The sequence below is a fragment of the Harpia harpyja genome, chromosome 13 (genome assembly GCF_026419915.1).
Source record: "Harpia harpyja isolate bHarHar1 chromosome 13, bHarHar1 primary haplotype, whole genome shotgun sequence".
NCBI lineage: Eukaryota > Metazoa > Chordata > Aves > Accipitriformes > Accipitridae > Harpia > Harpia harpyja.
The window spans coordinates 6,635,543-6,649,321 of NC_068952.1; the positions used below are offsets into that span (position 1 = coordinate 6,635,543).

The 13,779-nt window shown below is 43.4% G+C and overlaps 1 protein-coding gene and 1 long non-coding RNA gene across 7 annotated transcripts in view; one reads left to right on the forward strand and one right to left on the reverse strand.

The window, feature by feature from the left end:
• Positions 1-285: 285 nt before the first annotated feature.
• LOC128150480 (uncharacterized) lies at positions 286-5,025 on the reverse strand. Its single transcript, XR_008238068.1, has 2 exons — positions 4,338-5,025; positions 286-2,566 (listed from the first exon to the last, which is right to left on the reverse strand). It is a non-coding gene; the product is annotated as an uncharacterized LOC128150480 (long non-coding RNA).
• Positions 5,026-5,156: 131 nt separating this feature from the next.
• Positions 5,157-13,779, forward strand: part of ENAH (ENAH actin regulator) — a 100,465-nt gene continuing 91,842 nt past the window's right edge. Inside the window, exon 1 of one of the 6 annotated variants that reach the window (XM_052805938.1) lies at positions 5,157-5,406. In XM_052805938.1, coding sequence (XP_052661898.1) covers positions 5,402-5,406 — 5 coding nt within the window. In that variant the 5' untranslated portion in view covers positions 5,157-5,401. The remainder of the gene's footprint in view (positions 5,407-13,779) is intronic. The other 5 variants (XM_052805939.1, XM_052805941.1, XM_052805942.1 and 2 more) reach the window with 5 other exon arrangements.

Sequence of the window (13,779 nt, forward strand, 5' to 3'; positions counted from 1 at the left end):
GCCAGCTTTGTGCCTGGACTTTCCTCCAGCATAAGATAAAGCAGCAGAGTACAATTTGTTCTAAGACATTAGCAAGGGAGAGCAAAGAACATAATGAATAAATTTTATTGGTAATGCATAAGAAGAATGCAGACTGGTGGCAAATAAGACCATTAGGGGCTAAGAGTATAAAATTAGATGGAAAGTAAGAGATGAGATTGGTCTATCGCAGTGGTCCTAAATCAACATGTCATCTCAGAAACCACAAAAGTCAGCAACTGAGTGGAGGTGAATGAAACACAAGGGTCAAAACAACAATCATAATTTATCTGAGTGTCAGAAAAGCATTTTTACACTTAATACACAATGCATTGATTTACACTTGATAAACAGTATTTACACAAAAAGAGACTTCAGCCCTCACTGAATAGCCTGCAGCACAATACAAATTCTTTTCATGATAAATCTAGGGGGAAAAAACAATCCATTTTTATTCAAGGAATTTTCACTTAAATATTTGAGTCTACTGGGAACAGACTGAAAGACACATACCATACTCCAGACTCACGTCTACAGAGGCTTGTGGTTAGATTTGCTGATGCTATTTGACAGTACGAGGGGCACTATTAGGAACCTTGGTGGAAAGATGCACAGTGGAATGCTTCAGCTGTTGTTTTCATTCCTCTTTGGAGGTGCTTGATGGAAGATCTATGAATTGTTTACTTGTATAACAAGGAGCAGGGTACGCTGGTAGGAAGACCGAGCTTCACATTCAGGAGTCAAAGGACTGTGTTTGATAGCAAGCTTTGCTTCCTTTTCTGGTGATGTTGTTTTGCCTTTTTTACAACAAAACAAAAATATTATTCCATTAGGAAAAGCCCTTGCTGGTGATTGTTGTCGTTATCTGCTGAGTCATGCCAATAACTGTTTATTTTAGCATTCTTAAAGAATTTTAGAGATAGTTTACTCCCCCTCCCTCAGAAGACGGTTGAGAAATACTGCATAATTTCATAAATAAAATAAAGCTAAAGAGTTTTGGTTGAAAGCATTTCCTTTAATGGTCTGCTGTGCAACACTTCAGCAGTCGGCTGACTCATGGCAACCTGAAATTGAAAATGACTTGGGGGCAAGGGAAAGAAAGAGGAGGACAGGAAGAATTATACTAGCCAGTATATTTTAACTATCTATATAGTAGTCTGATCCTCATCTTGTTCAGCTAACCATGACCTCATGGAATTGGTTCAGGCGTCAGCTCTGTGTCTGGTCCAGAGCAAAAGAAGTATTTATAAATTAGATTAACATAATCAGTGATGAGAATAATATATTAAATTACTTAATTCAATTCTGTTTTGATAATCTTAGATGCTAACAGGAGCACACTGTCAGAGCCATTTTCTTTTAGCCCACCATTTTTGGAAAGCCCTTCACTATAACCAGAAAGAAAGCTCATGCTTTGTTGTTGCAATTCTCTCACTTCTATTGTATAGTAAATTGCATTTTCTTTCTATACTAGTTCTATGGAAAATAATCCAAAGAAGTGAAATAAAAAATCTTTTCCTACATATTCAAAGCCCAAACTCTAGGCACATTAAGTAAAAAGAACAATAACCTTCAAAAAACCAAAACCACCAGAAAAACCCACTTCCCCCCACTCCAGAAACCTCTCCGACTGTGTATCCTGCATTATGCTATTTACAGATCATCAAAGAAGGCCAAAATGATCTTGCATAAGCGCTGCTGTCCTAGGACACTGACTGTAGTGAGACATACGAAGATCTCAGCTACTTTTTCCTCTTAAATACAAACAGACTTTCCAAAGAAACAAAGACTGCAAAGCGGGAGGTTGTTTCAGAGATGATGGGGGAAACCTCACTGTGAGAGGAAGGATCACTCTGCTTTTTGAAGCTTTTGGATTCTCTGAATGTGTCCAGAACATTAGTCATGCATCCTCCTCATGACCCTGTATTAAGGGTGATCCATGCTGATGAGATGTGATGGAGTCGGCTGGGTTTGCTCAGCAGTAGCCTGCCAAGCCTCTTGCATCTGGTTGATACTAAACAGAAACACATTCTCTTCTGGTTTATGCCTGGGTGAGCCATTTCTCTAGCATTCAAAAAGCCTTCATTAGTCGGGTTGTTTGGAGAGGAGGCACACCATACTGCTCAACCTGAGCTGGCTTAGCCTTTGGAAACATCTGAATTCCAGTCCTCAGTTGCAGCTGAGCAGCAGAAAATGCAAGAGGGAGGGATGCGAAGTGGCTTTGGGGTATTCCGAGCTGCTTGGATCCGGAGGAAGGAGGGCATGAACACGGTCCTCGGACACAGGTTAGAAGAGCCATTACGTGGCTCTGCCTCGTAAATTGTCAAGGGCCTCCGGTTATTAGCGTGACACCACCAGCTACGAAGGCTTTCTGCCACATTGTTTTTGTCATTGCCAGAAGAAGGGAGAGAGGTGGGAGGTGATGCGGAGGGCATTAACACCCATGCTGTGCCGCTGGAGGATCCCGTCATCGAGAAAGATAACGGCAGAATCGCACAAAGTGACTTGGACACATTGAATGATTACAGCTTGAGAACAGGCGGGCCCGCTACAAGAGATTACAGATTTCTCAATGCATAATTCAGTATCATAAACATGTACAAGACACTAACTCATTCTTCTGCTAGACTACTTCAATTCCTTGACAATAACATCGCTAAATTGACCTGGAAAGAAAAAGGCACTCAACATTTATAATTGATTTCTGCCCTATATCATCTTGGCTCCCTTCCTTCTCATGTAACTGCTAATATGAGTTACTGCAGATTTTAGTATTTTGTTACAGATTAATTCAATGGGATTTTTGACTAAGCTAGCGTCCAGAATGACTTTGCACTTGGTGACATCTGCGATGCCAGCATGCAAAATGATTCTTCTGGCATTTTTACAAATTCTATTGTACCACAGAGTATGTCTTGAGAAATCCAGCTATGACCATATCTGATTTGGCTAAGAACACCAAGTAATATAACACAAATAACGATAATAGTTATTTTGCGGGAGTAACAGCTTCTGGCTATTTTCATTCCCTCTCGGGCAGACTTGTAGCCCAGGCATACTTTCAGTGGTTTTTATATACCTGTCACAGTCAAACTTCTTTTAGATCTGACTAATATGACCAAATAGTCCTATCAGAACAGTCACATTATGATACTGATTTTTTCTGGTATAGAACAACCAGGATCTTGGAACAAAATCCTTCTTCTTCTGACTGTCTCTGCTATTCCTTCTACTGATTTATCTGCTGAAGCCCATCAGATATATATCTTAGATGTATCTATATAGATACATTTAGATACAGATCTTAACATTTATATTTGGCTGCCTTCAAGATACTTTTCACTGTCAGAATGGCTTTCTCTTCAAACCTTTTATTTGGAGGGTGTTCTGGTGATAGGAAGCCTAGATCTTAGGAAATTCGTGATTCCTTCCTTAAGAACTGAGGTCCACCATCAGTCATTAGAGTCCTCAGTATTTGCTGGAAGCAATTAAGGTAAATTTATTTACCAGATTCAGTTGTGTCCCCTTCTTCAGACTGCGTTTACATTGTTGTCACAATTACCCACTTAATTTTTAAGAGTATGCTGCTGCTTTTCTTCTGATTACTCATCTGCATTTTGTGATTCACCTCTACTGCAACATTTTCATTGACATCATCCCTCTGCCAGTAAAAACATGTTAGTTTTCTTACTAAACTGTTATTCCTTAGCTCCAGTTTCAGAGCCTGTCCTTTTTCCTGAATTAGTGTTTTCTCACAATTGACCATTTTTTTCATTGACTAGCTCCTCTCTTGCTGTGTTACTGACACCATTAATTGACAGTGGATGACCCTGCCTCAGATGCCATACTGATCGTGGAAGAGGTTGTCTGCATAGCGTCAAATACCTGGGATTCACGGTAAAAAACATTAAATGTGTGAAACCTAGATCGGAAAAATATAAGGAATATATAAACACTGGTATTTGTTAGGGAAAAATGAAATCAGAGATGCAAAAGCACCAAGATGCCGTAGCGTCACTGGTAAATCCCAAAGATACTTGCTCATCACTGCTGTTAACGGCGACGAAAGAGAACGGGTGCTCGGTCCTTGACGGAGATGAGCTGAGCGGGAGCTGGGTTAAAGTTATGCATACCGTGTGCTGGATCCGCTGGGAGTACTAAGAGAAAAACGTAAATCTGTATTTAGCACAGACGTGGGGCTACGGAAAGACGTAAAGCTGAAGTAACATTCCTGTATTCCTGACCACGCGTCTCAGGCCCCGCGCTTCCGAGGGCACAGAGAGGCAATGGGAGAGCCACGCAAACCCCGAGTAATTTACCTGCCAAGCTCACACAGTGGGCTGCGAGGGTTACGTGTTTTCTTTCCCGCACGCAGACTCCAGTGTTACCACTGTACCGAGCGCAGGTTACTTGAGGGGCACAGACCCCGCTGCAGGGAGCGGAGGGGCCGGGGTGAAGAAGAGGAAGGGGAAGGGGAAGGGTCTGCCGGCGGAGGGCTTCGCCACCGGCCTCGGCCAGCCCGGAGACCCGCGAAGCGCCGAGCTCCGCCGGCCGGGAGCGCAGCCCGCCCCTCGCCCTCCCCGCCGCTCCGGGGCGTCTCCCGGGCGCCGGGTCACGGCACGACTCCCTAGGCGGGGCCCACCCGAGGCGGGCCCGGTTCCGCTTCCCCCTGGCCCGAGGGGCGGGCCGGGAGCGGGGTCTCGCCGCGGTGCCGTGCCCTGCCCCGCCGGCCCCGCAGGACAATGGCACGGGGCCGCTGAGCGAAGGAGCTGCCGCGGGCGAGCGGGCGGGCGAGCGCTGCCTCCCGAGGACGCGCTGAGGAGCGCTCCCCGGGGCGCCGCCGCCTCACCTGAGGACGCTCCCTCCCCCCCGCCGCCCGCCCCCGCGCGGGGCCGCCGAGCCCCATTCACCCGCACGGGCGGCAGCGCGGCGGCGGTGGGCGCGGCCTCCGCGACCCGCCCCTTCCTCCCGCCCCTGCCGCCGCGTCCCCTGCGCGCCGCCGCCGCGCCCCCCGCCGACTCCCTCAGCCCCGCCGGTGTCTCCGGCCTCCCCCGCGCTCCCCCCCCCCCTCCCCGCCCGCCCATTCTCCTCCTCCTCCTCCTCCCCCCCCGCCCTTCCCGCGCGTTGGTTCGCTCCTCCCCGCCCCTTTCCCCCACCTCTCTCGGTCCCCTCCCACCCCCCGGCTCCCCGCGGTGGTCTGGCCCGGCCCGGCGGCGGAGGGAGCGGCGGAGACGGGCGGGGAGGCGCTGGCGGCCGGGGGTCCTCGCTGTCCGTTGACGCGCCGGCCCCTGCGGAGCGGCGAGGAGCGGAGCGGGGCGGGGCGGGGGAGAGAGAGCGGAGCGAGCGAGGAAGCGGGAGCGGCTCCCCGACCCCGGGCAGCACCATGAGGTGAGGGGCCGGCCCCGGAGCGGGCGGGCCGCCGGGGCGGGGGGTCGTGGTGGTGGGGAAGCTCCGTGCCCTTCGCCTCTAACGGTCCACAGCCGTGAACGGGGCGGGTGGCGGAGGGGGGGGGGGGGGCGGTAGGCGGAGGGGGAGGGGGCCGAGCTGAGGGGAGCCCCGCGGTGGGGGAGGGGCCCATTGTTAGTGGCGGGTGGGGGAGGGGCGGCCCCGCCGTCCCCGTCCCCCGCGGCGGCGAAGTTGCGATCGGGGGGCGGCAGCGGGGCCCGGGCCGGGGCGGGGGGGGGGGGGGGGGAGAGCGGCCCCGCTCCGGCGCCTCCCCCGGGCTGGGCGCGGCGGTGCGCGCCGGCACGGCGTGAGCCCCGGTCGCCCGTCTCCTTTCTTTCTCTCCCGGTGGTTTTTTCTTTTTTGGTTTTTTTTATATTTTTTTTTTCCCCCCCTTTCCCTCCGCCTTAACCGGCGGGTGTTGCATTGCAGCAGCAGCTGGGCTTTTCCCTGTGTAATCAATACAGAGGCGGCGGGGCGGGTGGGGGGGGGGGGGGATCCCCCTCTCGGCAAAGTGTCGCGTTTGGAGGTTTCGGATGTAAACACAGAGGTGGACGCGGCTGCGGGCCGGGGGAGGAGGGAGGTGGGTGCCCGCCTGCCTGCCTGCCTGCCTTCCCGCCGGGGACTCCCGCTCCCCGCCGGCTCATTCATTTGAAGGCGATTTTCTGCCTCCCTGGCCCGGCCCCCCGCCGCCCCCCCCCGAGCTCTTTTTAGTGCCTGTTCTGTTTCCATAATCTTCTTTCTGGATTGGTGCAGGACCCGGTGAGAAATGCGGCTCGGTAGCCCGAGCGCTGGTCTGTCTGTTGGGGGACGTTGTGCTCCCTGTAGGCCTGTCCCTCAGTTAAACAACCGGGGAACCGAGTTACTCTTTTTTTTTTTTTTTTTTTTTTCCTCCCACTGTAAGATATTGTCTGCCTTGCAGTTGGATTTGAACCTTCTTTGTCTTAAAGACGACCGTAAGTCTTGAGTCCTTTGGAGAATAGCTCGGCAAGATCTCTATGATGAAAATCAGCCAATTTCTCTGCTGCATAAAACTGATGAGGCATTAGAATTCTCTGTAAATTACAGGAAAATCCTAATTACATTTTTTGAACTTAAAGGGTTCCCCCCACCCCGTGTGTGTGCACCTTCAATGGAGAGGGTAGCGTTGTAGCCGGAAACATGGGAACAGTCTCCCTGCTGTTTTGTTTAGAATCATGTTCCTGTATTTCCCTCTAGTTTTCTTTGTTAACTGTAGGTATTTATGTCCTATGTTATTTTAAGCTTTGTTTTGTCTTGTGATAATTTATTTTCACTTATTCATGTTGCTCATGTAGAAGCCAGATACCCTGCGAAGAAAAAGTTACAACTCAGAAAACTTACAGTACATATCCAGGTCCCTTAAACAGAGGCGTTTTTTTTTTAATTATCTTGACAGTCTTTAACACAATGAGTGCTGTTAATCTAGCAAGAGTTGGCATAAATATTTTGAGAAGCCCCATATAAATTTGGTTTTCTTACTGGCCAAAAGTGCTTTAATTGCGCAGGCGACGCGGAGTGAAGTAAGCTATACCAGTGAGACTGCTCTTTTGCTGATGTAACTGTATGTGTGCTAGGACTTCTGCCAGCTTGGAGGGAGCACAAATATTTCTCTTAACCAGCATAACAGGAAAGTGTCTAGGTTGAACCTACCCTTAGGTTGCTTATTTAGATGTTTGAATAGTTGACTTGAAGCAGTTAGTAAATATAGGCAAATGAATATATTATAGGTCTGAAACTTTCTACCTGCTCATGAGTGCAGAGCGTTAAGCTGGTAAGAGGGAGATGTAGTTGCAAGTTGGATGGTCGCTCTGAGGGATCATTGGGTATATCAAAGAAATCTGACTTCAAGAATGCTCAGTTCCAAGCCTTTCAAAAAAAGAAGCAAACTGTACCAATTAAACTACACAGGCTAAGAAAATGATGTGGTTAAAGAAGTATTTTCTTTCTATGGAGGCGCTATTAAATTGACTCAGTTTTGTTTAATTGGTCCAACTCCAGTATGATGGCAAGCTTTCACTGCATGCTCTCTCTTTGGACTTGTTTAGACTACGATTGATGGTATATTTCTGAAACATGTTTAAACAATATCTTCATGCTGTGTTTTGTTGGGGCAATGTCTTTTAATGTATTTGCTGGTCAAGGCAAGTTGTGATGGGGGAGGAGTGGCAAGGTGCATGGGACAAGTGACCAGCATTTCATATACAGCTCCTCTATTTGCAGGTAGTGTTAAATCTTAGCAGTTAATACTAAACACATACTTTTGACATGATATTTATGGTCTCCTGGAATGCATGAACTGCGTTCTGCCATTGCTGTTCTGCAGGTAATATGCAGTTGGTGCTCCAAAGAATGCAAAAAGAAATAAATACTAGAAGTCATTCCGAGATGAGCTGGGGGAAAAATAAAAAAAAAAAAGCCCGCAGTTTCTGTTCTGTCCTTTGGCACATACATGTGTGAGAGCCTATTCTTCAGCCATCACGAGCCTGAACTAATTCTGATGATGATTTTTGTGTTAAGATCTCGCATCTTGTCTGGGTGGTTAGCTGGTCAGTTACTGAAGAGCTAACTGGTTTTTCTTATGTCAAATAAAACTAAACATGATTGTAAAGAGCATCTTCATATTATAAAATAATCAGCAATTCAGTAAGACACAAACATGAGTGGTACACAATAATTAATTCTTGCAGAAGTCTGGTTTGTCTTCAAATTAAAAGTATATGCTATTTGAGTAGCATCTGTTAGGGGTTTTAGGTTGCTGATAAACTTTGAATATTAAATATCCCAGTTAAATGGTCAAGCCTAAGTATGAAGTTACTTGGTTCAGGAGCCAGTTTGAATAGCGCTTGTGTGTATCTCTCTCCTCCGCTTTAGGTAAACAGTTGATTCCCATGAACACCTGTTGTTCTTATTGTATTGTGGTTAGCTGACTAAGTACTGCTCTTAATATAGTTTCCTGAATGCACTTAGTTCATAATAGGTATCCAGGAATAGGCATATTCAGTGAGGTTCCCGTTCACTAGCTGACTGGAATGTGGTGGGGGGGAAAGGTAGTTAAGATCTAGGTAACAGCACAATTTGGTGCCCCGGTTCTAGTAATAGCATAACTTCCCATCGTATTCATACAAGAAGAACATGTGTGAACAGACTTTTATTGAAGCATATGTTGAAATCTGTGTTACAGAAGCTGATAAACATAACTCAACTGCTAGAGCTGGGATTCCATAGTGAAGCTTAACTGAATTATCATCAATTTTTATTTTTTTGGTATCTAGCTCATTTTCTATGTTAACTCCAATAAAAATAAATGAGCTTTCCAAGATACTGACTTTTTTTTTAATCAAACTGTACAGCCTTCTCTTGGGATTACTACATCCATTTCTTTGTGTGGGAAAGAATTGTTTTTCATTAGCGTGCTAGTCAGAAAGCAGACTGCTTAGTCTGGTTGCATTACCCAAGTTGCAGGAACTGGGAAAGAAACAGTATTTTTTAGAATTTTAAATTCTGATATTTCCAGACCCCAGTATATTCCTGTTTGTGACAGGCTGCTATGCGTATCATGTGTGTGAATGTTCATTCCGTATTTAAAGAGGGCAAGCAGCTAAATTATTCTAGATTTTGCCTTTTTAGAAAATCATGTCATATCCTCGCTTGTGTTTTCAAGGTAAAAAGATAGCTAAATTTGTGGTCTCTAAACCATATTAAAATTTCTACTTAATTAGATTCAGCAGCTATTCTGCTCAAGTATGTCGCTTTAGAATGTAATTCATGTTATCATTTGAAAGTCAGTGTATTTTGTGCCTGGGTTAGTAAGCCTTCATTATATTAAATGTTGTGCTAAGAAAACCGATACCATACTGATTGTTTTTTTACGTCTTTAATACATGAGTGAAAGTCCACGGCAGAAGTAGCAAAACATGTGCCTTCACTAGGACTAGGAATTCTTGAAGGAACCCACACATGTTTCCTACGGTTTCCAGAAAAGTGGGTATCCAAGAGCATTGTATTATTAGTGACAGTAGTATAGTTCAGTCTACTGCAATAACTGCAGTTATTTAAGGTAGTAAAATACCAGAGTAGCAAAGCCATTTATTTCAGTGGTGGCATTAAATTATTGTGTACATCAATATGTAAAGGTAGAACTTTGGAATTGTGTCTTTAGTTTTAATAGTTGCACAAATAGCATATTTGAAGTAGAAAGCTTAATTTAGTTGAGAAATATCTGACAAAATGTTGGAAGTGCAAGCAGGCAGTTAAATTAGACTGGATACGCATAACTGCAACCAATACAATTCCTAAAATTGCTCATATCTCAAGAGTAAAATTGGTGGTGTAGTCAGGTTTTTTTTTTTCAGGTGGATACAAGAATTCGGGTTACTTTCCTTTTTCTTAAGTAAACTAACAGATGGACTGAGTCATCTGTCTGATAGAAGTGCAGTCTTTAGCTAGCACTTTATTTGTGACAGTTGCGTGTAATTTTTGGACAGGTTGTTTCTGCCCACCTGATACGGAATCTGACAACTGTTTTGCCCTCAAGGTCTCTGGATAGTTTAGTGAATTATTTTGATAGTAAGAGTATAAGTCTTTAAAAGATTACTGTGAGAATAGAGGACGTGGGAATCAGAATACAATTTTTTTAGAAAAAGCTATTTATGACCATCTTAGCAATTATGTTGTCAGCCTCTAAAAATTAGAAACATTCTGGGAGTGTGTATAATTCAGGAATGCTCTCTGGAAGGGTGCGTACAGGTTTTTTTCTTGACTCTGATTCAGGGCTTCATGTTATTTGTTGTTGGAGGTCAGAAAACAAGACTGAGTGAGTTAGTGTGCTACTTCAGACCACTATAGCGTAAAAGCCTTTTTTTCTACACTTCCGTAGAAAGGAGAGGAATTATTCTTCCAGCACCTGTTGCAGCCGATGCTTTGCTAGCACACTTAGGGCATAAGTGACGTGTCTCGGGGCTGCCTGAGGCATGTGATTGGAAATACTTCGTAATGAGGACTGCTTCTTGCCATGCCAGTGCACTTCATGCAGAGCTGTTACAGAGGTAGGTTACTGAACCACTGGATAGAGTCACTTGCTTTCATTACTAGAGAGCAAATGTATTTTGTGAAACAGATATTATTCCCTTCTTTACTTTGACCTTTCATCTAGAATTGCTCTTGACAGTTCATGCCTGCTTCCACTCAGCAGTGTAGAAATACATGTGCCAGCTCTCTAAACATCCAGACATGCTTAGGTTTTAAGAGTGCTGTAGTGTTGAGAGAAAGCAGAAGATATGTGCTTTTTATGTTTGATTCAAAAAAATTTGACTTTTAGTAGTAGCTAAAAGTAAACGTAGCAGAGACAGAAGTCATGCAAGCCTTATTGAACAGCTTAAATATATTAACTAATTTTTGATGGTGCCTACCTCAGTCCCCCAACCCTGCCTTTCCCTGCCAGTCCTTGGGAATTGTATAAAATTGTCTTGTGTTCTTGGGTGGTTGGCATCTCTCTTGGGATTCATACAAGAGCAAAGTCACTTTTGTATCTGTCAGTATTCAAACCTGCCAGATGAAAAGCCAGTGTTGTGTCCCTACTGTCCCTCCCCTGCCCTGACTTCCCATGTGTTCTCACAAACCTGGAAAAGAACGAGGTTTGTATGTAGCTTTTTTTTTGCTGGATAACATACAGAATCTTTTTTCCCTTTTTCTACCTTATTTTAACTTTCAAACTTTCTAACTTAAGAAATAAAAACATGTATCTAAGTAACTGAGTCTGAAGTAGTTTTGCCTTGTTTTAAAATGCCCTGTACCAATACAGGTTTTAGAGGAAAACATTGAGTTTTATGTCAGATACTCCTAATTAAGTATTATTATATATAATAATATAATATTATATATAATATATTATATATAATATATATAATAATATATAATAATGTTATAATAATTGATAAGCCTCTCCCTTACTATCACTTTTTACAAGTCTCCTTCACTGTAGCTGTTTCATGATCAATGTGTTAGAAGTTCCAAAAAAGTATGTGAAAATCATGCTTACCACCTTTTGACAGTGTTACGCATGTGCTGGTCCTGATGTTACAGTTCTGTAGACACTTATGGGCAGCTTATGGAACTGCTCCTTGGGAGATGATGTGACGTTTTTCTGGGTTTACTGCCCAAATGCTAGTGACAGCCTGGTGGAGAAAACGGGACTGTTCAATGTGATGTGAAATGAATTGTCAGTCTACTCTGGATTAGTTTTTCCAGTTGAACTGCTGGTAATAAGCACATGTTTTGGGAATCAGTGCACAAGTTAATGTGAGGAGTTGAAGTAAGATTCTCTTGCTCTCTGTGAGTAATCTTTAGGCAGGGCTTGTTAAAAGAAAACACAATATTCAGGCAAAAAGAAAATCTGCTCTTAGTTTCACATATTGAAAATTCTTCAGGTGAAGATGGCTTATACAAAGGAGGAATAGTAAAAACTATTTCAGTTTAGTCCCAAACTAGTATGGTTTTTGCTAAGTGTGTAGGTTGGTGGTGGGGATTTTTTCTTTCTTTATTTTTTTTTTCTTTTTTTGTCATTTAAATTATGGTAAAGAAAGGTGCTGACACCCAGTGAAGTATGGGGGAGAGAAGTGGAAACTGATTGCACTCCAGAGGGTGATAGAAAAATGCTACTTTGCTGGACTGGTGTGCTGCCAGAAATAACTCCCTAAACTCTAGTTTGCAGCACAAACAAGATTGGAAGGACTTTGTTTCGCATGTTCTCTCATTCTTTTGTTATTCTTCACAAATTTGAAACTTCTTCTGTTTCCTGAATCAGGTTACAAAGTAATCTATACTTATTTCAAATTCCATACAGAAGGTGAGGTGGTTGTGTGTTCTGAGTATACTAGCCTAGTTTAAAACCTAGTTTAAAAGAGAAAAAGTTTTAAAACTTGGAATGTAGCAGAATAGTAAAAGAACAAGAGTAATCGTTGGTATTGCTAAAGCCTCTTATTATGCCTTAGTTGCAGTTTTATAGCAGCTAGAGAAATATTTTAATTTTCTTTCTAGAGGAAGTCAATTTTGATGTATGTGTCATTCTCCTTAGAGCAATTTCCTAAAATATAGTTTAATACTTAAATTTTTGTTTTTAGGCCACTGACTGCTGTCACTTTATTGCAGGTTACCATACAGTGATACCGTTTTTTTAACTGAAACACTTTGAGGGGTGTGTAGTTAAGGGAATGTTTTATTGTGGTCTTGTCTGGCTACTGGTAAATGCTTTTATATTTCAGTTGTATAGACCAGTGTATGTCTTCATACGTGGTCATATCTGCTAGAATTGTGTGTTTTGTGGAGACTTCCATTGAAGTTGCATTTTCTTCTTCTTGTATGGGATTGAAAATGCAAATACTAAGTGGGAAGATGATTAGGGTTCTGTTGTAGTTCATGTATGTCCAACAAAACTTTCAATGCTGCTGTATTAGTGGTATTTTTACTGGCATTGGTGGAAAGAGGCAGTTGGTATTTTTAGGTTCCATTCAACTTTCTGGTTGGCTTTGCCAATATGACTTAAGCATATGCTCTGATTAAATTTGGGCCTTGAACCTGGTAGTGTTGCTGCTTAAAATCACTAGCTCTTGAAATAGCTTTTGTTAAATGTAAGTGTTTTTCAGGTACCAAGCTTCCAACTCTAGGGTAGCAAGAATTTTTCTTTTCTAGCTGCTCTAGATGTTCATGTCAATAATGCATTACAATGAACGATATACACTGCTACTTGTTTTGAAAACTTGTTTTCTCAGTATATTTTCCTGTTCTATAAAAATCTCTTTCCTCTTCTTTGCTTTCTTTTAAAAGCTTGGAGTCTTTTATAAACAGTGCATAGTGATGTGTACACCTTTTATTTCCTCTCCTGTGTTGAACTCGTGTTGATATTCGAGGAAAGTATATGATCCTTTTGGCAAACCTTAGTCCATTAAACAATGCTGACTCTTCTATGAAAGTACTCAGTCTAAGTTAATGGAACAGATTTTTTTGTTGTTGTTGTTGTTGGATTTGTACTTTAAATTGAACACAGTGAACATACTAGAAAACTTGTACTGTGTTCTTGAACACGTTTACAAAGCCCATTTTTAGAAAACTGCAGTTGGCTACTGTGGATTAAGTTAAATGGTCTTTACAACTTCAGAATAAACATTGTTATCTATTGTCTCAAATAGATGGTGTGGCCAGACTGACAAAACAGTGAAACCTAGTCCAAATTATCCTAATTGTGGCAGAGATAATAAATCAAAGCAGTGAATGACAGCACTGTTATGAAAATGATCAGTGCTG